The 25,100-nt window shown below is 41.4% G+C and overlaps 1 protein-coding gene across 1 annotated transcript; it reads right to left on the bottom strand.

The window, feature by feature from the left end:
* Positions 1-7,528: 7,528 nt before the first annotated feature.
* On the bottom strand, positions 7,529-23,497 carry LOC124777879 (protein takeout-like). Its single transcript, XM_047253419.1, has 6 exons — positions 23,414-23,497; positions 16,328-16,420; positions 12,871-13,015; positions 12,161-12,294; positions 10,324-10,473; positions 7,529-7,708 (listed from the first exon to the last, which is right to left on the bottom strand). The coding sequence occupies exons 1-6, from the start codon at positions 23,478-23,480 to the stop codon at positions 7,554-7,556; spliced, it is 744 nt and encodes a 247-aa protein (XP_047109375.1). The 5' UTR covers positions 23,481-23,497; the 3' UTR covers positions 7,529-7,553.
* Positions 23,498-25,100: the final 1,603 nt, after the last annotated feature.

Here is a 25,100-nt window from a genome sequence, read left to right as displayed (position 1 = left end):
AGGAGAAAGTTTTGTATAGCGATACACCTGTTAATTTTGAAGAGTGTTTGTGGTAAGAGCAGTATGTCAGTGTGTGTCAGATAACCGCATTCCACTTAAAGGGTGACAATTATTGAACTGTATGACAAAAAACGTAAATTAGTTGCTTTATTCAACATGTGAACGTCGCTACAGATATTCCGATTTAGGTTATGACATGTTCGATATGCCCTCCTTCATTGGCGATGATGTGGCAGAGACGCATGGCACGCTGAAGAGTCGGAACGTCGATGCTCCCGATGATCTCCTGAATGGCTGTTTTCAGCTCAGCAATGGTTTTGGGATTATTATCATACATCTTGCCTTTAACATAGCCCCACGAAAAGGAGTGGCATGTGTTCAAATCCGGAGAATATGGCGGCCAATCGAGGCCCATGCCAGTGGCGTTTGGGTATGCCAGAGCCAGAAATCGGTCCCTAAAGTGATCCTCCAGGACATCAAACACTCTGCTCTAGCAGATGGGGTCGAGATCCGTCTTGAATGAACCACATCTTGTCGAAATCAGGGTCACTTTAGATAATGGGGATGAAATCATCTTCCAAAACGTACCGCTCGGTAGCCACTGTTCCATCGAAGAATATCGCACCAATTATTCCGTGACTGGGCGTTGCACACCACAGTCACCCGTTAACGGTAAAGAGACTTCTCGATCGTGAAATGCAGATTCTTAGTCCTCCAAATGCGCCAATTTTGCTTATTGACGAACCCATCCAAATCAAACTGGGCTTCGTCGCTAAACCGAACCACACAATTCGCATCATGTCCCGCGGCCAACCTTGCGGTTTGAACATCCTAATGCAAACCGTTCAGAAGTTATGACAAATTTATTTCATGCAGTTTAGTAATTGTCATCCTGCACATAGTTCCCATAGAGCTGTTTCCAGATTTCAGTGTAATTTGCCATCGTTCTTTACGCGTAAGTATAATGAAGATTTGCGGGAACTGTAATTTTTGTCATGACAAAAGCGATTCAAGATGTTTTCACAGTTGTGGGAAACAGTGAGCCTGTTGGACGTTTCTTAGCAAACCATAGCATCCTTACACTTTCCCGTCTTTCCCTGGTCTTTACCCTGTATCATCACAAAGTCGGGAAGTTCGGATTTGTCAGTATTCGCAGCAGGTGGTTCCTATCGCCGTCTCTGTATACGCCCACTACTTCAAACGCAATAGTTGAGCCTATAGAAAAGACATCCTTGATGTTTATACATCTCTTTAAACCAATACAGTAGGTGGTGAATCTTTCATAAAAGATGAAAACACGCGACCATGCAGCTGTCGTCTTATAGAAGAAAAATTCTATGGAGCCCACATAAATATTTTATTCCTCTATCTTTTTATCTATTACATTTAGTAGTACATGTCCATATATTCAAATAATACACCTATCAGAACGTAAGTCTTTCAGTGTATTTGTGTATATATATCTTTGCTTTAAGAGGGCCTGTTTCCGACTATTGAAACTGAACAAAAGAGTGTACAGCAATAACAAGGAGTGCGCTGACTATTGACGTGATGGCTTAACTAGTGTGTTGGTTTCCGTGTTTAAAGACGCTGGTAAAAAACTTAAATTAATACATGCACATTATCTATAAGAGCTGCAGAAAGACAGTCATCAGTATTGAGTACATTGTGAAGCATGTGCTGTACTTGAATTGCTGAAGGAAGTGAGATAGTTTTCACATGTGGAACGGAAGCAAATCGGTGGGTCATTAGTGCAGTAATGCGTTGCACGATATCAAGTTCGAATTTTCAAAGACTGTGCTTTGGTGTGAATCAAACTTGAACAGTGCCATATTAGTCACTGAACTGAAACTGTTTCGTGGGTGCCACAGAGTAGGACGTTGTATAAACGAATGTACTCTGTACATGCATCAGCGCCTCGTATCTCAGACTGTGCACAACGTGGAGCTGCACTCGCACGAGATCAGGCTTATGACGAAGTTGCGATTGTACAAGAATCCTATCACTACCTGCAACATGTACTTATATAACGGATCTCGAGACCTTATTCACCGCACAGACTCGTCAGATACCAGCATCAGTCATTATCGCTACACTATCTCGGAATCCTCAAACGCCGTGAGGTGCAGCAAAAGTGAAGGTTTTTAAAAAAGATTGCTAATTAAAATCAGACTCGCAATTGAAAATGATTTATCTCTGTTCTCTTTACATATAAAACGTTGTTCCAGTCGTAATGCAGTAATATGTCGTACTACAAGAGTGAGAGTGTAGTGTTTACTCCATATCCCTCCCCACAATTTTTTGATTCGGCCTATTTATAAAATATTTTATAAAATATTACATACACACCCTCCCATTCACTCAGTACATTAGCTACGCTTAACATATTCTGTTTTCTCATGTATTAAGCAAATTTTTTCTGAAGGGAACATATTTGGTAACCGCCATTATGTGGTATCGTATGAGCTCTTTTCTGTTTGGCAGTAAATGATAAGTGCACCAAGTCTGCTTGATATAGGTGCAGAGGTTTAGGAGGATGGCACATCCATTTTTGTAGTTTACAAGTACATTTGCGCCCATAAATCCCAGCTACGTCCATTCCACAGCCTATGCTGCTACTAATCAGACATTATGTTCAATACATTGGGCATTGACTTCTTGAACATATTATACTAGTTAATGATCTCGCGTTTGAGACCCACTGCCCTGTTTACTAGACATCTGTCACTTTGTGTTTCGAGCCTTTGCTGCATCATCGTCATTTATTGTATTAATGGAGTAGTGCGGTCGCAAGTCGGACACACTACGAAACGCTTCAGGTCAGTCATAATCACATACTGATTACTATGACATGCACATTTCCTCCTGCTCAAGAAACAGTATTACAAAGAACATAATTTTAATGATTGAGATTAATTTAAGAGATATGACATTATGAATATAATGAAATATTCTACATACGCGGACTCGGTGGCAACATTTTTTACCCATTAACATGCAGTGAAGGCTATGAGATAATTGTTGTTTTCGACCCGTTACTCTATAACAACATTCATTGAATCAATAGCTCATTTCTCTTTTGCTACGTAACATACTGCATCATCGTCATTTATTGTATTAACGGGCCTTTAAGGCACACTACAAAAGGAAGAAAAGTCAGCACATTACAGAGAAATTATAAAAGAACAATAAAAATTAAGTTAGTTACAACAGGGGAGATAGGTACTGCAACTTCATCTTGTAGCACTATCGGCTCTACTTATTTGAGGATTGTTAATACTCGATCGTTCCATCGCGTACTTGGACGCCCGCTTGGGCGTCTGCGTTTCCCAGGTGGTTGAGGGTGGTCGAGAATTGAGGACACGGTATGGAAGGTAACTACCAGCTCGAAGGGCGTGGCCAAACCACTGTAGCCTCTTCTGCCCTAATATTCGGCCAACGAGTGGCGTGGCTTTCCAAACCAGTGGTACAGGTCTACTTTTGTTCTTCGTTCCCAGCTACCTGCGTTGGTGATGTAGACGGGTCCACAGGTCTTTCAAAATACCTTCCTCTCGAAGGCATCGACTGCTTCTTCAGTTGTTGTCACCCCAATCTCACAAACAGCATAAAAGTAACACCTATGCAAGTGTTATCTACAGCAGGAGTTTATCCATCTGTCATATCAGTAGTGACTTGAATAAATTGTTCAGGCTTAGAACATGAGGTTAGCATTTATTATTCATTGATTCATTACTGCCGGCCTCTGTGGTCGAGCGGTTCTAGGCGCTTCAGAACGGTACCACGCGGCTGCTACGGCCGCAGGTTCGAATCCTGCCTCGGGCATGGATGTATGTGCTGTCCTTAGATTAGTTAGGTTTAAGTAGTTCTAAGTCTAGGGGATTGATGACCTCAGATGTTAAGTCCCATAGTGCTTAGAGCCATTTGAACCAAGCCATTTGATTCACTTATTTAGTCAATTAACTTTTATTAGTCAGTATTGAGCTCAGGAAATTGAATTCTTGAACTCTTTCAGAGGTGTGCCCTGCTACAACAGTGGCAGGATGGAGAGCCTGACGACACGATACAAGGAGATATTTAGCTTTATCATTATTCATCACTAGTCCAATTTTCTCCACGGTGAGGGTAAATCGCAAAGTATCAGATCAACCTTGCTCCGAGATGGCACCAGGTATCACAAAATCGTCAGCAAATGACGAAATTGTGTCTGCTCCTACCATGTCCGTTTCTCTGATTCGACCAGTGTCATGGCTGGCTTTCTCCAAGGCTAAGCTGATGAGTATTGGCGCCAATTGATCATCTTGCCTCAATCCATTTCGAATACTGAATGGTGGCGATCGTTGGTTCCTGGACGGTACTTCACAAGTTGACTGAGACTAGCAAGCTGCAATTAGTCGGACGTATTTCTATGGGATGTCAAACTCCTCTAACATTTTCCGTAATATGGAGCTATGAATGCTGTCCCTATGTTTGTCGACTATCAATGAAGGAGAGCTGTAATTCCCTATCGAACTAGCAAAATTTTTCTATGTGCTGCCTGAAGGTCAATATATTGTCATGAGACAACACTGATAGGGACCTACCGTTCCATCAGCCAGGGGTTTCATGCTTTTTAACAGCAGCGTCGTAGAGACTTTATAACAAGTTTCAAGTAATGAAATACCTCGTTATTTGGATATTTGTATAGCACTACCCTTCTTGAAGATGGTATATGCAATTGCACCCCTTCCGTTCTTCAGAAATTATTTCTACCGTCAAGTAATGGGCACCACCCTTCTTGGAGATGAGAAATATATTTTCTCCCTTCCACTTTTTATGAACTATTTCTGCTGTCTAAATGGTAGATATTAACAGCTTCAAAACATCCATTAGTGTTGCACCTCCAAAATGGAGCATCCCAGCTGTGATACCACTGTCTCCTGAAGCTTTGTTGTTCCTGAGGGCCTGTACCTCAACACTGATTTCTTCCTTCGATGGTTCAAGGGCTTCCACTCTATGAAACAGGGTCCGCATCTTTGTTGTCGGCGCTGTTGGAATGCCGTGATTCAGTAAGGTTTCAAAACGTTTGTAAAGAGATTTGCCTGCTCCAATGGTGGTACCACATCACCAGCCTCATTCATTAGAACAGAAGTATGTTGTCGGCCTCTGACAAATCTTGTGGCCCTGAAAAAGGAGCGTGACGACTTTGATTCTTCGGGAGCTATCAGTAGACGTTTGTGATGTTCCCGCTCCTACTTCCTTTATGAGCTAATCTGTCTTGCTTCGTAATATGATACCCTTGGATTTTCCGAAGATTGTTCCAGCCATTTTAGTCTCTTTGCGGATCTGGTCTCTACAGATTTCTGACATTCTTCATAGAATTATGGATGACAAACAAGCCCTTCTTTTGCACTAACTAATAATGCATTTCGTAACGTTAACCATGCATCTTCTACTTTGTTAAGATCCTCTGAGTTACACTAATAAAATCTTTCAGGGACCTTGTCCTGTAATTTTTGTTCTACTCTATGACATTTCTATTAACAACATGTGGTAGTTGGTTAACAATTAGTTTTATTTACAGGTCACAGAAAGCTGAGTCACGCAACAAATGCAGACATTGTCAAGGAGATCCTGGACTTGACAGCAGCGAGATCTATCTGATGCTAAAATGGTATGCCAATGATGAACAAGATGGGTGGAGAAGATTTGCTTGATCAGCTGATTGGGCTCTACAGATTCTTTTTTATATTTAGCAAATGGACTCTAACAACGGCATTGCCGCAATGGTAACGCCGGTTTCCGTCAGATCACCGAAGTTAGCGCTGTCGGGCTGGGTAGCACTTGGATGGGTGGCAATTCGGTCTGCCGAGCGCTGTTGTCAAGCGGCTTGCACTCAGCCCTTTGAGGCATACTGAGGAGCTACTTGACTGAGAAGTATCGGCTCCGGTCTTGGAAACTGACATATGGCCGGGAGAGCGGTGTGCTGACCACATGCCTCACCATAGCTGCATCCAGTGACGCATATGAGCTGAGGATGACACTACGGCCGGTCGGTACCCTTGGGCCTTCATAGCCCGTTTGGGAGGAGTTTAGTTTAGTTTTATATTGACTCTAAGAATACTGGTGTAAGTTACTGTTTTGGCTTTAGTTAACAGCTAGTTGTAATATCGAAAGTATTGTCCACTGAAGTCGATTTGTTGTATTTTAGAATGTTTGAAGCTAAAAGTCTTGTGATATAAGGGGAAAATGGAAAAAAGTAGAAGAGCCAGGCCTAGCAACGAAGAAGCTGAAAAAACCTTTATACAGGAAACATCCGAAGAAGACAGGCGACCTCCACCAAATATACCATACGATGCTATCTCCCATGGTAGATCACCACAATGCTGTAGGTAGAGGTATAAACAACCCCTGTCAAAGAAAATAAAAAATACTGTGTTCAAAATGTGATATTCACCTTTGCCTAGAGAAGGATGTAAATTGCTTTCTGGTTTTCCAGATGAATTTACCAAAATCAGTTGTATCTAAATGCACCACCTGCATATTGTTCTTTATATGATATCAGTATGAACATACTTTATACCATTTTTACGTATCTGAGACCGTTACTATTGCGTACGAGTGTTTAATGACGTATTTTGTAGAAAAAATCACTTTTAGCACGGCTTTCCATAGTAAGCGATTCTGTAAAAAGTGTTAATTATAAATAGCTTATTTTTCGTCCTCAACTACCTCCCAGATACGATGTTCAAAATATTTGACGATGAATTTTGTAAGGCAAATATGACAAATTTTAATTTTTCTCAAATGTGACATGAATATCTCCATAGGAACGTGGTAAAGTGCAACTTTTTTCGGTTTTCAAAATAATTCAGTACTGAAATGATCTTGGGAAGTGTTTTGCTAACCGCAGTCCTTCGCCACAAAATCTTGGCGGGACGAGAACATCTTCGCAAGGAAAACGCCACGGACATCATGTGTTGATCATATTTGCTGTCGTTAATAGCATCAAAGTGTTACACTTTTTGCCTTAGTTTCATCAGTATCAACATCCAGGCTTCCAAACTTATTTTTGTGTTTCATACTGGATTTGATGCCCAAGCTGTTTTTCATCTGCGTCTCGCTAGCTTCTTCAGTAAATAGTAATAATTCACTTGGTTTTTGGAAAACTGGTGGAAAGGCCAATAAATTAATTTGAGCATTTGATTGTCGGAAAAATCGAAATAAAACCTTTCTTTTAAAATTAATGCTCTTCATTCCTATGGCGAGACAACAGTTTAGCTGAAAGCATGGGTTCGAAAAACAATTTCGTGGTCTTCATCTGATAAGCACAATAAATTTCACACTGTACTTTGAAAATGGTCCTTACAGTTCAATTCCTTTGTGTGTTCATAATTTCGCTCATTGTAAGAGTATGTTTCTTCTTCACACTCAACTGCATCATATTTCATGGACTGAGGACAGTCTTAGAATACATCTACAGTAACAGGATAATTGTCAGCTTAAAATATTACACTAAATTGTGTGAAGGAAATTTAAGAAAACAATAGTCTGAGAAATAAGATAAATATAGTTTATTAATTTTTAGGGAACAGGTCATCATAGGTGAAATGTGATGTAATGTTGTTGGCGATTCCAAGCAAAACTTCTGCTATCGTCTGCTCGGCAATGGGTTTGATGGTCGGCCAGAACTCCCCGGAATTCTCGTTCAGCGCCTGGTTTGTGGCTTCACCTAAACAGAACCATACAATTACTTTTCAGTTCGTACAAACTCTATCCCTATATGTGCTGTGAAAAAGAGGAGTTTATCAAAAGCGAATTTACAAACATGAGGAAAAGGAGCGAGAGGTCTTATGAGATTGCTGGTGCAATTGGTGGATTTCTCGCACATGCTCATTATGTAATTACTAGTACTCTAATTATTTTATAACATTATTGTTATCATCAACAGTATTTTTCAGATTCCATTCTAATCATCTCTTCATTAAACTGCACTTTCCCACATTGTGGAGCCGAACACTTTCTTTTCGTTGATGGATATTTCAGAAGAAAATCGGATAACAGCATGTTTCAGCATAACATACCAAGAGCTTCCATCGTCGGCGGTTTCAAGTATTGTGCTTTATGACACATTACAAAATTATTAACTTCCCGTAAAATGGGTCTAAATTCTTGAAAGGGCGTTATATTTCACCTATCGGTGACAAGGGTTTCTTTTTTCTGTTGCTGTTTCTGCGTTTAGTCAATTATCAAGTACAAACAATTGATGTCACGTCACGGAACAGTTATATGCTATAAATAATGGTAATGTTGACTAGTTAGTCTCTGAGGTGTACAAGTCCCTCTTTGTTCTCTCTGTTACTCCTTACAGTCGCATTTGTAACTCAATCTACCTGAGAATTAACGTGCGTGATGTAATTATGTTAATGTGGTCACGTCTGTCGCTTCCATTGGGGTAAAGTGGGAAATAAATAAACCATAACTTATAAGCAGTATCTATGCCATGACATGACACAATTCGTTTGTGCTTTATAATGGTGTAAACGCAGAAATTGTAGCACCAAAAATATGATCCTTAACAGTTGTAAGCAAAATATGACTTCCTTTCAGGAAGTTATAACGTTAGCATTTGCTATTGTTGTGATAGAGCACAAACATCTCTCTGTCTCACATTGGCATCTTTAGCATAGCACATCGCACATTCACCTTCACTGATGATACTGAGCAACTCGAGAAAAAGACAGGAATCGAACAAAAAACGAACTTCACTGCTTCCGTTCGTGAGTCATACGTGCGTTTGCTGACACACAACCTGAGAGAGTGAATAATTATAATTCCCACGAAGCAGCTGCCATCTAGCGTGCAATTAAGACTCCTTTGTTTGCACTTCCCCTGGAGTTATAGCAGAGAGCTTGGCGAAGCAGTTATAAGAGCAGCAGCCAAGAGCCGGAACCAAACCGCGGTTTTGGCATCGCGGCTCAGATACTGCACGTTTCCCCCAGTTGCCCCAAGTGAATGTTTGCTGAGGCATTACTCTGTGACGCCGTTTCAAATCTGCTTGGCAGAATTGAATCCCTCGGCACTTGGTAGACCAGAAATTTAAAAACGGAACGAGGTGGAGTAGCGATCGGCACACAGGACTCGTATTCTGAGAACGGTGGTTCAAATCCCTGACCAGCCACCAAGATTTAGGCTTCCGTGATTTTATTGAATCGCTTAAGGCAAGTTCTGGGATGGATCTAGGCCGATTTCAAATCCATGCTTCGCCCAACCCGAATTTCTGCCTCATCGCTAATGACCATCTCGCGATGGGATGATAAGGCCTTATCTGAACCTTAAGGTTTCGAAACCAGACAAAAAATTTTAATCGTAGGTGGAAACTAAAAGTAAGAGTGTCTTCCATTGATTAAGTGATTTTCTCTATATATTGTAAACTGTACTCCCGCCAAATGGAAACTGTGCGAACCTCGGAGTAGGAAAAAGCTCTATATTCATTTGATAGGAACGAACATCCACTACGATATCGGTCTCGTTCTCTCCATACCAAAAACAGCTACAGTATCAAAATTACTTACGTCGCTTCACCCTGCGGTAAGAAACAAATAAATAAATCTTACAGATAAGTCTACTCCCTAAACGTTTCAGATTCTCACTCGTGAATCGTAATAACGATTTCCTTCTCCCAACACGAACACTTTTGAGATTTCGAGCTTTCCGTGTGAAACTTTGCATGTTTTATAATGCTCTGAGTGAGTGCTACCGATTAAAATATTTCGAACTGTAATCTTCTGTGCAAAATCGATGTGTCCACCAATTTCTTAAAAAAAAAATCTTCTCCATCAGATCAACCATTTTATCCGCAGGTTACGTTGTTCCATAGTTTTGTTTGCCTTCTATTCTCTCCCCGATTGTGTCGCCAACTTGTTTTTGCAGTGTAGGATTGCCACAAAAGTGCTATTCCTCATGAAATGATAGCATTTTTCACTGGCCCTTTGCCAACCGTGCTTTCCGTCTGACATCGAAATAAACCCTTAAGTACACGATACGTTCAAGAAAGAGCAGCGGATTGCTACATGTGCTAAACGCGTTTCGTTAATTATTTTATGAGCAAGAGTAGATTTAAAAGAACTATCTTTATATAATTCTTCATCGTTCTCTCTGATAGTTTTGATGTAACTACAGTTCATAATAAGTTTCGGCTTATCCAGTTTTATAGATGTTCCCCACTTTCCCTTTGCTATACGTTGTCGTGTGTTTCACTACAAATTTATTGCAGTTACATAAAATTCGCTGACGATCACGACATAAAAGGGAAGTAAAATGGTATCAAATAGTTCTCGTACTTACCCAGTACTTTGTCTCCATTAAAGAGCCCTTCCAAATGGATCTGTACGTGTTTCACATCAATAGAAACTTCAGTGTTGTAGAAGTACAGGTAAGGAGACCCGTTTTTCTTCACGAGCTGACCTTTCAGAACAACATCGCCGCTGCACTCAGCTGCAATAAAGGAGGTGTAAATTATAACCAAACAACGTAAACCATATTAGCAAAGATAATAATTACAATTTCAACATATCGTTGAAAGGAACTTTATATAAATTAAAGTTCTTCACGATTTATTGGTATTACGTTATGGAAGTCTACTGAACAAATTTTTAGTTTTTTGTCTTCGATAAAATGAGCCACTTTATAAATATTTAAAAACTTATCAGCTACCATCTTTGACGTATCTAGTGAATCTGTAAATGATTAAATAGAAGGAGACGAAACTACCCTTTCCTTATCAATGAACGAAGGCATCGCCTTGTTGATGTAGCTGTCATCTCTTGTCCCTCTGCACCTGATTCAGCAGCTCGTAATTACTGGTGTTGTTTCCGTTCAATACAGTTGGTTCGCTACATGAGGTGCTATGCCTCTCTCTTACTTTACTACTAAGTTCTTTTTCTTAAAAGACGTTTGTTATGAAGTCCTTAAGTAATATTTGTGGTTCGTTTCTTCAGCATTCATATTCTGTATGGTATTAAAGAACGTCCTTCGTTCTTTTAGTTTCCCCCTTTGGTTTTCCTTCAGCCAGTGGTGCTACTGTCGTTGTCCTCTATATCCACATCTCTATTAACACGTTTCTTTTTCCTTTCTTGTTTCTTTAGAGTCCATCGTTCAGAACATCTACTGAAACCCAGCAAGTAAATGTTTCTATAAATTAATTACGTCCACACGAAGGCAGTGTCCTTGTGGTTTGAGACCTTGGTACAAAGTCTGACAACAGCTCAAAGTACATCCAATTTCTAAGAACGCATCCATGCTTTCGAAATGTTTCTCATAATATGGACATCAGTGTTTCGAATTTCGTCAAGCTATTTGTGAAACGAGTAATAACATTAGAGAATATTGTCGCGCCATGTACGAGTACATTCGGTAGTGGTAGAAAAAGTATTGTTCCGGTCTGTTTGTGGAGCGCAAAAATTTGCATGCAGTGAACGTGAACTAACTCAACAGTTGTGTGCCCATCAGCTGGTGAAACATGTTATGTTAAGAAAGTACTTTAATCAGAAAAGTAACATGGACTTAAAGAAACAACAGAAAGAGCCTGGAAAACGACGGCTAATTCTTTTATGCTATGCGTCGCACAACGCCATCAAATTCTAGTGACTACATCGCACAGAATACGATCTCAGATAAATTTCGTCTCATTTCACATAACAGTTGGTGAAACCGTAGCCTGCTGTCGACTTGTGTCAGTTCAGTAAATTGGTTTTAGCACTCTACTCACATTTACTTGACACCTTTGTGTTCAACACATGTTTCTAAATCGTTTAACATGACCATTTCAGTCTCAAAATATGGAATATCTTTGAAGTGACAGAGTTAAATTCCAATGTTTGTTCTGTTGGTACTTCATGATTTTACGGCTTCAGTATCGACATACACTCATCCGAAACGGTAATGAACTAGCGCTGTGTACTAAACATCTTTCTACAAATGTCATTTCTCTGTACTCCTCTGCCTCACGAAGAGCCTGCACGTATAAAGAGTGTCCTACACATATACCAGGTCACATGCTGCAACAACCTGACAACAGGATCCTTGCCCTCTCACGTGCGCAGTATGTTATTTAAAGATCACTTCAGGGATACCAAATGCAAGGGTTGGTGAACTTAAGGGAAATGGGATGTTTGAAACTTACTTGCGTTCGCAGTTAGTGGTCCTCTTCCCTTCAGCGTGATCGACAACAGCTTGGCATCGACGTCGTAGTCAGCTTCGAAGTACAGGCTGGGAATTTTTATCGCTGCGGAAAACTCGTGCTTTGGTATATCAGCTCTGTAAAATATTTGTACTATTTTAGGTCTTGCGTTTCAAAGACCATGAATGAAAATGAAAAAGCCTTTAATTTTTATTTATAGGACACACATAAATATCTGGACCTTACATAGACAATGAATTGCTTAACTGCATTCATAAATAAGTAATCTGTCTATGAGGTCGTCTCACAAGGAGTTTGTTACAGTGAAATTGCATTTATCTTTGTGTTTATCTTCGTTATGTTGATAATGTAAATGAAACTATTTGTGCCAAGACCAAAAAGATCTCTAGAAAGACTTTAAAGGGCTAAGACTATTGTAGAAAGGACTCAGATACATATTCAAAATCTTCCCAGAGTGTATTAAATATCTTAGAGGTGATGCAGGGGTAATTTAGAAACGAATTAAATAACTTCTTGTTGGGCAACTTTCTGTAACCCTTTGGGAAAAAGTACGAGAGTATTATCAGAAACGTACAGTTTACAATTTAGCATTTGTGATGCCAGTTAGGGTTTCAACAATAAAGGATACTAGCTGAATGTGTCAAATTTTTACAGAACGTAAGACTAGGAAAGCTATTAGACTGAAAACGCACGTGATGCTGGTGATAGTGAAGTGGCTGGCCCCGTGGATTCTGACGTTGGTGCCCACCGCTCGGATGTTCTGTCCCTGGTTGGGGCTGATGGTCAGCTGGGGGATGTACAGGGGCTCCAGTTTGGGCACGTCCAGCTCCGGGATCCCTGTAACACGCAGCCACACCCATCTCTTTTCTGTTGTCACTTAAAACTAACTAAAATACAAAGAAATACTTCCAAATTACAGCTGCTTGCTTTGTGAGAAGCAGACAGCCGTTATAAATAGTTTCGCATTTTATGTACACTGATCAGTCAGAACATAATGACCATCGAAATACTGTCGATATATATCACTGTTGGCGATAGCAGCGACCCCTGAAGATGAGTGACTGCTAGTAAGCGTGCTGTCCATGTGTAGAATGAGGAAGACAGGCGATCTACCTGAGTCTGACCGAGGGCTCATTGCGATGGCGAGGAGGTTCGGCAAGAACACCTTGGAAACTGCACGACTTATCGGGTGTTCTAGGAGAGCAATGGTGAGTGTCTTCAACGAGTAGCGAAACCATTACAGATGTCGGACGTCGTAGGCTGGGCAGACTGCTGAAAGAGGACAGGCGGCGAACTGTGGCGGAACTAACATAGACTTCAATGCTGGGCAGAGTACAGTGCACAGAACACGCCTAACGACGGGCCTCCGCAGCCGAAGACCCAGGCGAGTGCCAATGTCAACACCACGACATCGCCAACTATGACTGAAATGGGAAAGTAATCATCGGCACTGGACGTTGGCGCAGTGGCAGAGCGTTGCAGGGTCTGATGAATGCCGGCACCTTCTTTATCACCCGGATGGGACGGCGCGAATCCGTCGTCCAGGGAACAGCTCCTTGACACCTGTACTGCGGGACGGCGACAAACTTGCCGCAGCTCCATTATGCTCTGGGGAACATTCACATGGCCATCCACAGATCCAGTGGAGCTCGTGCAAGGCACCATGACGGCCAAGGAGTATCGTGCACTAGTTGCATACAACGTATTCCCCATCATGACGATCACGTTTCCCGAATGCAGTGGCATTTTTCAGCAAGATAATGCGCTATTCCAGAAGCGTGATTGAGTGGTTCGAGTAAAAGACTGGCGAGTTCCTGTTGATGTGCTGCCTCCACAACTCGCCAGATCTGAACCCGACCGAACACATCTGTGGTATTATTGAACGTATCGTTAGAGCTCATCGCCCCCCTCCCCGAAATTCACAGGAATCAGATGACTTGTAGGTGCAGATGCGGCGCCAACTCTCTTCAGCGACGCGTCGCCGCTGTTATCCGAGACAGAGGTGGACATACCGGCTATTAGGCAGGTAGTCATAATGTTCTGGATGATCAGTGTACAAAAACCAACGGGCAAAAATTTATAACCTATTTTTCTGAAGCCAAAGACAACTTCTGTTAGCAGACGAGACACCGCTCTCCGCACATGAAGTAACAAGACCTCCAATGCGAGGACGAGAGACGTTGACCGCTATGTAAGCAGTGCGAGCGGGTAAACATGGGAAGTGTTTGCACCTGTAGTTTCCGTATTCTCTAGCTAAGCGCTTCTGAAGATGAGCCCGTTAAATTTCCTCGGCAACTGACACATGTAAACCTGTTGCAGCTGTGTTACACGTGTTGCATAAAATTTTTTAACACGTCTAGATTTCTACGATTGTTACGAAGTGACTGGTTACAACCGTTAAATTAGATCATCTTCAGGCGGTGCTATGGTTGTGGCAGTAGCTCGCCACATTTGTCTAATCAGAACTTGCCATACTGAAGTAAGGCTTGTGTTTGAAACTGGATGCGTTGTAGCAATTATAGAGATCTTGGCGCACTATGCATTAAACTCACCTAGCGCTCTCCTAAAATTAGGTATGTTAAATATCTTGTGTTACAAGTGGCGTTCAATCGAGCGAAGAATCAGAGCATATGACCTACTCGTAATCGGTCTAAAATTAGAAGAACGATTGGTTTCTAGACTGATTAGACGGTATACTGAAAGTAAGTAAACTTTATCAAATAGCCCTGCAACTTTTCTATCGTACATCAGTATTCTTCCTTTTCTAGACACATGGGGCAGGGATCTGCTTCTCGGAGCCATTTCATTTCGTCACAGTGCTTGACGATGATACAGTGAAACCATTTATCGCATTCTTAGTTCCGTTTACAGTTCGCGTTCAATGATACACATGCTTATTGTGTACATTCTATAGTCACTGCACGAGCTCAAAAAATAATGTTAGTTTACGCTGAGATTTACTGGTTGCATCTTGAATTTTAAATTCTCAAAAAATTTATCTTGTGCTATTCTTCGTCAAATTATTTAAAATACCGCAAGGATGTCATTTGATGTAGCCAAGTACCCTGGCCCTAGACATGACGAGAGACCCGATTTGTGGCCGACCTTCTGTAAACGATGTTTCTGCCAGTCGAACCTACAGCGTGATTCCGTGATGATGTTACAAACTTTCTGGTATCACGGAGAAGGGTAAACGTATCAATTTGAAGTAAAAGATGCTGGTTTGGAAACGACCGACTTGGAAAAAAAGTTACAAACGAAAATCGTTCTGATGCCTCTGACAGTGGACCCTTTTACTGAAAGCTCTTTGCTTTACTTGTTTTGGGAGGAGGTGTGTGGACCAAAAACAGAAAAAAATGTGAAGTGAACACTGACTGTAAAGTGTGTACCCGGAACACTTGTTCATGTTTGCTACTGTGAAACACATCTCTTCTACTGAACAAGTATTCATTTTAGAGTCCATGTTCATTACACATTTTTTCTTGTTTTGGATCGTATTACATCCTCCCAAAATGTGGAAAGCAAAGAGCTTGCAGTATAACAGGTCCGCTGTCAGAGGTACCAGAACAATTTTCATTTATTTATTTCTACTCGGTCGTTTCTGGACGATGGTCCCTTGCCCCAGCTTGATACATATACGCTCCTACATCATCCCTGAAAGTCTGTAACATCATCAAGGAATCATCCTGCATATTTGATTGCTACAGACTTTCGACAGGTACGAATGTTCAGCTATTCCAAGAACCACGGATTTATTAAAACATACTCGCATAACTCAAACTGCAAAGTAATTCAATTATTTCTGCAATATTTGAAGATACTTTTTAAAGAATAAGAGGCAGCGGTTGTAAGGACTCGCGTAGTTCTACGGGACCAGAGTAAAATTAGAGCAAGAACCGAAGCTCTGTTCACGTTTGAGATTTCGTACGCTACAAAATACTACTACGTCCGATAATTCTAACGTCAAGGGTCTGTTTCTGTTTATCAGATGACCATGTACGAACAGTGAGCCACTGTGAGTCACGAACTCGTGCCACACTCCTATCCTGTGGATCACGACAGCAGCTTGGAGGGCCTTAGCCGGCACACAGCAGCCCGTGCCCGCGCTTGAACATAGGGAAGGCTGCCCTTGCAGTCAGTGTTACTTACCCTCCGCCAGCTTTGGCCTCAGCTTTTCCACTGCATTCTTGATGCAGTTGTTTATGTCTGGGTCATTCCTTTTGCAGACAGGGATGTAGCTGGCTGCAATAAAAAAGAACAAAAACATTATAAACGATACTTCATTCATTTTACAGTTAATATTATAACTCCCTCCTTGATTACTGTAAGTAACAGTGGTGTTGTTTCTAACTCTGTCACATACATAATCAGCCTTACAAGTACACTTTGATAAAGATGTTAGTGTGCTACAGCATTTATAACTGTGTTTGACGTTCTTCTCACTTTCCTCATTTTTTCCGTGTTCATTTTAGAAGTATCCGAAAAGACCGCAACGCAACGTATCCGTTTATTGTATTGTCAGCCACAAAACTGCTCTCTAGCCTCACTTCAAATTCCAGTGGCTATGCAATTGCTTTAACGTTTTCGTTTCTTTCTAAAGTAACTTATTGCCTTTAGGGCACTATATCTGCCCATGGAAACTTACACGAGGTGGTCTAATTACAATATTTATTTATGTTCAAGAACTTTTTTTGTTCAGTTAAGTAAGTTTAATAACGTGTGTCTGGCAGTGGTACTTGAAACCGAGAGAAGGCTACAATTTGAGGAAATAAACCTTCCACAGCTACACCTAGTCTAATACTCATTTTGCCACGGCCAGTTTCAAGGCTAATGCTTCATTATCAGATGGCCTCGCTCGTTGGAACCAAAAAATAAGCTGCCATCGCGATATCTGGCGTTGCAGAAGTAAATCATACCTGACGCCATGCATTCATATCTTAATTTTTAATTACTTTTATACTTTTATTACTATTTTTTTAATTTAATCCCTAAATAAAGACGCAGAAGAACTTCTCTAAAAGAAAGTGAAGATCACGAAAAACGTGGTTAAGAAGTAGTCTTGCGAGTAGAAAGAATTTGAGAGGAGGAGGGTGTTAAACCCTGTCTGTTTCCCCGTTCAAATTCTGTTTAGGCAAATTTCGGAATTGTTCTTCTCAACAAAACCATAGCCAACTTCCTGACCGGTCTCCGACCATCTCAGCTAGCGATCCATCGACAACCACCTCGACGTCAACGACTCTACGTTTCCTATCCTGTTTTCTTGATTCAAGAAAATTATTCTCCTGGATTGGTATGAAAAATGGTTGACATAAGTAAATAAACTGCGAAAAGTTGGGTGCTTGCATCGATCTATTCCAACGAGGCAGTGAATATCCTATTTCAAACTACTATCGAAAGAGTTTCATTTATAACTGAAGTCATCTCCTTTTACTTATCGCACCTAAATGTGATTATATAATGTGCACTAAAGATCCCTCATTTCGGTTCAGGACGTAGGAAATGCTCTCGAGAGAGTTAAGGAAGCTAAGTTCGCGACGCAGCTAAGTCCTGAGAGGCCCCTGACCTGGCGATTCCACGATCTTCCGGGTACCTTCGACTTCGTGACCCTGAGCGGGGGACTCCACGCCAGAGTGCTCTCGAGCCGCCTGACACTACTCGACTGTGCTGTGGAAAACAACCGCGCTCGCTGCAACTTGGCGTCTCTCCCCCTCTCGACACTACTGCGGATAGGCAGGCCGAAGAGTTGGTTGGTTTCACGGGAAGCCTGTCTTTCACGAAAAAGAAAGACCGCTCTTCCTCCAACGAGATTTCTTGGTAGTTTATTTCAGAGAATGCCGATTGCAGTTGTCATGTTAAGTGTTCTTTTCTGCTCTCGGAGAAAGTGGTGTGCCCTGTAGAATGAATAATGTGATTTTTTGATGGTCTTCATGCAAATGTTTACTATTATTTGACATTTCGTTCGCATATTTTCTTGCTGTACATGTGTCTAAGGTGGTGTGTAACACAGGCTGACGAAAGCATTGATAGCAGCGGAACCTGGAAGTGGCATAATACCAAGCAACGTTAGAAAAATGTAATCAGGTTTGTTGTATACAAGCACGATTCTTCTTCGCTGCAGTATTTTCAGTGCCTTCGTTATTACCGTATCAGCTCACTACAGTTTCTTAGGCCATCATTCCCAGCTGAGAAATCCAAGGTCGTCTCGGCCCAGCCTCCGATTGAACTTAAGTATGCGTGAAGCTTATGTAGATTGTTTTGTTTATCCTGTAACGCTACAAAACAATAATACTGACTCGATGTATTAATAAATAGTAGTACTGCAAGACTATTTGTTCCATAAATATAACTGAATTAATATCAAACTATAACAGCAGATTCTCGCCATGTGCCCTGTTAATTGACTGCCTTGGGTATAAACAGGGTACTTTTGTGTAGTCAATAATTCTATTGCAGTTAATGAATGACGTTGGTCTAGATACATCCGAAAGTTATTGGAAGCATGCAGGTGTAATTTACGTCTTTTTTACATGCCTAAGGATGCTACTAGCTTTATTAAAGTGACGTAGATCTATTGTGCCAAATCATGATTTTTTTTAAATTGGCGGATCCGTTTTGTATATTCCTAATACGACCCAAATGAGAATAAAAATTCGTTCTACGGAATTACCTTAGAAATATTTATTTATTCTGTGCCATATATTCTATACTTTTATTACATTTTACACACAATTCTTGATTGTAATTATTTAGGAGTTTATGGCACTCAATTTAGGTAATGTTCACGTTTTCGTAAACGAAGCACATGTTATTAATTAGAGATGCAGAGCACCATAATAATAAAGTCAATAAAATACAGTTTGTTATAGGAAAAACAAAAAAATGGCATTGATTGTTACTAATTTTTTATTAACCATACCATGCCTTTTTAAAGTGATAGCTATAACAACATAAATTACTTAAAGGTCATTTTAAGAAGGAATACATTCTGTTCTGGAAATATTTTATAAAAAACAAAAGGCTAGACTACTACAGGACTGTGGGTTCAGGCAAACAGAAAATCGTTTTATTCTACTGTTCTTATATAACTTCCGCCATCATCGGATGTTAACATTTACTTTCCAAAAGTAGTTTTTTCCCTCTACACATTAATCTATAAACCATCTTTGACGCAAGAAAGAAAGATGATTCGTCATTGGCTTATGTATTCACTAATATTATAATTCTTTCCTCGCGATAGAAATCCTACAGACAGAGAAAGTTTCGTTGTCTCACAGCTAGAAATGCAGCATGTACATTTTTGACAATGCGTCAATTTTTCAGCAATACCTTCGCTAGTGAACAAACTACACGTATAGAGACTATGACTTAACATAAATTATATGTGGTAAAGCGCTAAGCGAATTCAATAATTCAAAAGGTAATTGTATCCTCATTTCTATATCAGTCCTGTACTACATTGAAACACGAATTGTGGCAAGGTAAGTTCACGGAATCAGTAGTAACAGCCAGAACTTCGAACCTTAGGTTAAAACTGAAGGTGAAATCAGCGCGCGTGTAGTTTACGTCAGAACCGGTTCCCACGCGTTCAAGGCACCTACCTCGCGTCCTTAAAATCTCTAGGTCCAGACCAAACCGGCTGCTTGCTTCCGCAAATCATATTCCGTTTCTTTTCTTCTGGCGTTCCTTGGTGGCACAAGTCAAACATCTACTGATCCGTGCAAGTGAATTGCAGTTATATTGTCACAAAAGGCCCGTCATATATTGTTATTGTATTATTAATGACATACTGAGATCGATATTTTTTTCTTCGAATGACTCTACGCTTTCTTTGGTACTACATAGCGTGTGGTAGGGCAATATTAAGCGACGTATGGGTCAGCGAAATCGAACAATTACTTCTGGTGCAGGATGGCACTTGAAAAAAAAAAACATTCCTTATTTACATACACGAATTTGTAGTGACGTATCAGCTTGCGAGTATTGTACAGCTGCTCGCCATGTGATACTAGGGCTGCTGCGAACGCGACAGAGATTCTTACGTACTTAACAGTGTCTTTCTCTACAATAACAGAGTTGTCTTCGGAGCATCATACGTCGCTCAGCTGGTCGCATTAAGTGTCATTCAAGAACTGACATAAATATTGCAATTCCACAGAAAATGTAGCCTGCAAACGTCCAATTTACAATACTGTAGAAGTAAGTTGAAGAAGTAGTAAGTAAACAAGAAAGATGTTGAAGAGTATTGCAAAAAAGGACGACCAGTATGGATTGAAGGAAATGCAGGAACAACAAAAGTGATGAGAATAAGCAAGAAGGAAGCGTAAGAGTCTTTCACGGAAAAAAGATAAAACAATTAAAATCTTTTCTGTACCTAGGAAGTTTAATGATATGGTATGGAAACTGTACAAAAAAGTGGGCAGTATATCTTTGGGAAAGACAGTATCTGAAAAGATGAAGCAGTTCCTAACAGCTAGACGATTGCCGATGGAGTTGAGGAAAAGATTTGTTAAATGTAGCGTCTAGAACGTACCGTTATACAGTAGTCAACCATGGACAGCTAAAATGACACAAGAAAGACATACAGAAAATTCTGAAATGTGGCTATAGAGAAGAATGCTTAACGTGAAGTGGGCTGACATATTTAAGAACGAAGAATTAGTGAATCTTGGCCGGAGATTCGTAGGAATGGGCTGCAACACACAATTATAGAAGGAAAAGTGGAAGGAGTGAGAGGAAGAGGTAGATATAGAATTTGATTGATGAACTACATTAGAAGTGAACGAACACAGAAACAGACGAAGGAAAATGCTGAGAACGGGACACGACGGAGAGCCTCCAGTTGAAAACCGTCCTAAGAGAAGTACGCTAAAGAATAATAGGCAGAAGAAGAAAAAAAGGTAAGTGGAATGCCTAAAGCGAAAATTGAGGTGCTGCTGAATTTAAATCGTGCCTGGCTTTATTGAGCAGCAGTTAAATAGAACATGCAGTGTCGTCACACGGATTACAACATATTTTCTAACGTCCCAGCAGTCTCGTAGCCTACCTCATAATGTGATTGCAGAAGAACAGTTCCTTCGATGAGACTCGTGGTGATCAGTCAAGCTGTGGAACAAGAGCGAGAGTCTTAACAAATTTATGTTCATGAAAACATTTCTCCAGACTGGCTGCCATAACGCGGATTAGAGTACCGCTTTATTTATCTTCAATTTATCCCACATAGCAAGATCGGCAGAATGTTGTCATCCAGGCCGTGCAGCTCTGGCAGCTCATTCAGTCCAAGCTCTTCAACGCCGCATACATTAAATCTGTTGCGGATTACAATGCCGCGTTACCATGTCGAAAAGTAGCTTAGTTCCACTGTCCATCAGATGCTGTGCCGAGAATCACCGAAGTTGAATGAAAATGTTGTTAGTTTGGATGGAACTTTACCAGCGTTCAAATGTATGTCATTAATATACTGTTGTGTTCACCCGGACATACATTAACCTATGTTTTATAGCTGCCCTGGGAAAATTACGTGAATTACGTTATCGTTGGGCAGGCATGGAACTTCAGTGACTTTATGTTTTGCGTTGATTTTGGCTGAACGCAAGAACTGGTATATTTTATGCTTGCATTGATTGGTGCAGGCTCAACCTTAACGCACGTAAATGGAACATATTGTATATGCATAGGCAAAGAAATTCACTAACTTACAAGTACAGTATTGACAACAAACTGCTGGAAACAGTACCCACCGTAAAATATTTAGGAGTCCTATGAATGAGATTCATAGGAAGAATCTTAGGGAAATGTAGCTCATCCACGAAGGAAGTAGCTTACAAGGAACTTGTTCGACCGATTCTTGAGTACTCTTCATCAATCTGGGATCCTTACTAGGTAGAACTGATAGAAGGGATAGAGAAGATCCAACGAAGAGCAGCGCGTTTCGTCACAGGATCGTTTAGGCGTCGCGAGAGCGTTACCGGGGTGCTGAATAAACTCAATGGCAGACGTTACAAGAGAGGTGTTGTACATCACGCAGAGATTTACTATTGAAATTTGGAGAGAGAACGTTCCGGGAAGAGTCGAACGACACATTACTTCCTCCCGAAATGACCACGACCACGAAAATTCGAGAAATTTGAGCTAATACGGAGGCTTAGTGACAATCATTCTTCCCACGAACCATTCGTGAGTGGAAAAAGAAAGTGGGTATCACTTAGTGCCACCAGAAGTACCCTCCGCTATTCACTATTTAGTGGCTTGCGGGGTATGATATATGCAGATACATAGATACACCAGTGCTATTGATTTTCGAAATTGTTACATTTTAGATTATGAATTCGTACTTTCGGTTGAGCTGGACTTTGACAAGCAAGTCTGAAAATAAGCTTGTGTAATTTCCACAAAAATCGTGTGAATTAAATTCTATCACTAGTACAGGTGCGTGAATTATGCAGTAATATAATAGTAAAGAAATGTAGTTACCATCTTGTGACTGGTCGCCTAGCGGATATATGGCTAGACTTCAGCCCTCGAAGTTACGCGTTCAGTACCGTATAGAGGCGGGAATGTTTCCTCGTTCGAGTCCCACCAGGACGGTTTCAGACGCATGCACTCAGCCTGCGACCACGTGAATACAGGGGATCTTTCCCAGGGGTAAAAGGCAGGTTGGGTGATGGGCTCGCCATCCTCCCCCTCCTAGTGCCACGACGAAGAGAGGCTGTACGTATAGTCAGACCCGTAGCCAGATCACGGGCTCCACGCCACAAACGTTAGGTTTACTTTTGTTAGTTACTGTGCTAAGGGCATTCAGACAGAGTACAACATTAACAACGTCACAGAAATGCTGGAAAGCCTGAACGGGTAGGCGGTTGAAGGTAAATTCAGTTATGGCACGAAAGCACATTTACAACACTCCAGGAACCAATACTGAGGAATCGAGGAATAGGCGACAGGTCTATATGTATCGCTCCAGTAGATACAACAAAGGTAAGATTATGTTAAATACAGTGCGTACACAGGAATTTAGGTAGGCATCTTTCCAGCGTTCCAAACGCTAAAGGAAGGGTAAGAAACACTCCTAGGTGGTACTATGCGAAGTACCCTCCGCCATGAGTGGTTAGCAAAGTAGATGAAGATCTCTGAAGAGTTCAAATCACAACACGGGGCCGGCATTAATGTAGAGCCCCCCGTGGAGTTGGTTCCCATCGAGCGTGGTAATGTTCGCGAGCAGTGAGCAGAGATACTCACGGATGCTGCCTGCGACGGCAACGGCGACGGCAGCGGCGAACGCCAGCAGGACTCGCACCGGGGCCATTGCGGTGGGCAGTACAGTGCAGAGCCGCAGCCGGCCGCCGCTTTATATTGCGCGCCACAAGGACACTCCAGCCCTGCTCCGCCTGCTTCCTCCCAGGCCGGCCCGGACCATCCCACAACACCCGCAAGACGCGTCACGCCGCGAAGCCCCTGTACCGCAGCAGCCGACACAGGTAGGCACAACCACCTAATAATCCCTTTGCAGATCTCTGTAACTTTTTATACATGTTGATTCAAAAGTAAGTACATATATTTCGTTGGCGTAATGCATACATCAAGAAAGTAAAATGTTAAATAAAACTTTTCTCTCAAATTCTTTTTTTCGAGTTATGATCCATAATGTCATTTGTGTTAGGCATTACGCCACGGGCCAGTACAGGCTTGCATATTGACTGATTTTGCTTTGCATACCACTCTACACAGCTCCGTTGATTCTGGCACGAAATGCCTTTGTTTACTTGACTTTGGTGTGGTCCGTTGTACTACTGGGTGATCAAGAAGTCAGTATAAATTTGAAAACTGAATAAATCACGGAATAATGTAGATAGAGAGGTACAAATTGACACACATGTTTGGAATGACATGGGGTTTAATTAGAACCAAAAAAATAGAAAAGTTCAAAAAATGTCCGACAGATGGCGCTTCATCTGATCAGAATGGCAGTAATTAGCATAACAAGGTAAGACAAAAAATGGTTCAAATGGCTCTGAGCACTATGGGACTAAACTTCTGAGGTCATCAGTCCCCTAGAACTTAGAACTACTTAAAGCTAACTAAACTAAGGACATCACACACATCCATGCCCGAGGCAGGATTCGAACCTGCGACCGTAGCGGTCGCGCGGTTCCAGACTGTAGCACCTAGAACCGCTCGGCCACCTCGGACGGCAAAGTAAGACAAAGCAAAGATGATGTTCTTTACAGGAAATGCTCAATATGTCCACAATCACTCGTCAACAATAGCTGAAGTCGAGAAATAATGTTGTGAGCAGCACTGTAAAGCATGTCCGGAGTTATGGGAGGCATTGGCGTCGGATGTTTTCTTTCTGCATCCCTAGAGATATCGGTCGACCTCAGGTAACCCCAAAGCCAATAATCGCACGGACTGAGGTTCTGGGGACCTGGGAGGCCAAGCATGACGAAAGTGGCAGCTGAGCACACGATCATCACCAAATGACGCGCGCAAGAGTTCTTTCACGCGCCATCTGTCGGACATTTTGTGAACTTTTTTTTTTGTTCTAATAAAACCCCATGTCATTCCAAGCATTTGTATCAATTTTTACCTCTCTATCTACATTATTCCGTGGTTTATTAAGTTTTCAAATTTATGCTGACTTTTTGATCACCTTGCATATGGTGCCGTTCTAGTGCAGTGGCAGCAGGTGTGCTACGTACATTCATTCTGTCGGTAGCTCATAGGCTGCTGTCATTGTCTACGGTACGATGGTGTATTCAGACGCTGAATACGCAGATTGCGCCTCCTTTACGGAGCAGCAGAAGCGTGAAACGACGGCTTACGGAAATGTTTCCAAACAGAACCGTAGCAAACCGTCAGGCTCTCACAGCTGTGGACAGGCATTTAAGGGGGGGTAGGACGTCAAATGGGCCGACTTGGAGCAGGA

The sequence above is a fragment of the Schistocerca piceifrons genome, chromosome 2, assembly GCF_021461385.2.
Source record: "Schistocerca piceifrons isolate TAMUIC-IGC-003096 chromosome 2, iqSchPice1.1, whole genome shotgun sequence".
In the NCBI taxonomy this organism is placed as follows: domain Eukaryota; kingdom Metazoa; phylum Arthropoda; class Insecta; order Orthoptera; family Acrididae; genus Schistocerca; species Schistocerca piceifrons.
This window is presented reverse-complemented; position numbering and strand designations above follow the sequence as displayed.

What these genes read in the sequence shown, in the direction of transcription:
- LOC124777879 (XM_047253419.1), bottom strand. Translation starts at nt 23,480, where the DNA reads ATGGCCCCGGTGCGAGTCCTGCTGGCGTTCGCCGCTGCCGTCGCCGTT. An exon ending in TTCACTATCACCAGCATCAC is followed by an intron (nt 12,295 to 12,870) that starts GTGCGTTTTCAG and finishes AATATTTTACAG; the next exon opens with AGCTGATATACCAAAGCACG. An exon ending in ACCACTAACTGCGAACGCAA is followed by an intron (nt 10,474 to 12,160) that starts GTAAGTTTCAAA and finishes CCTTTATTGCAG; the next exon opens with CTGAGTGCAGCGGCGATGTT.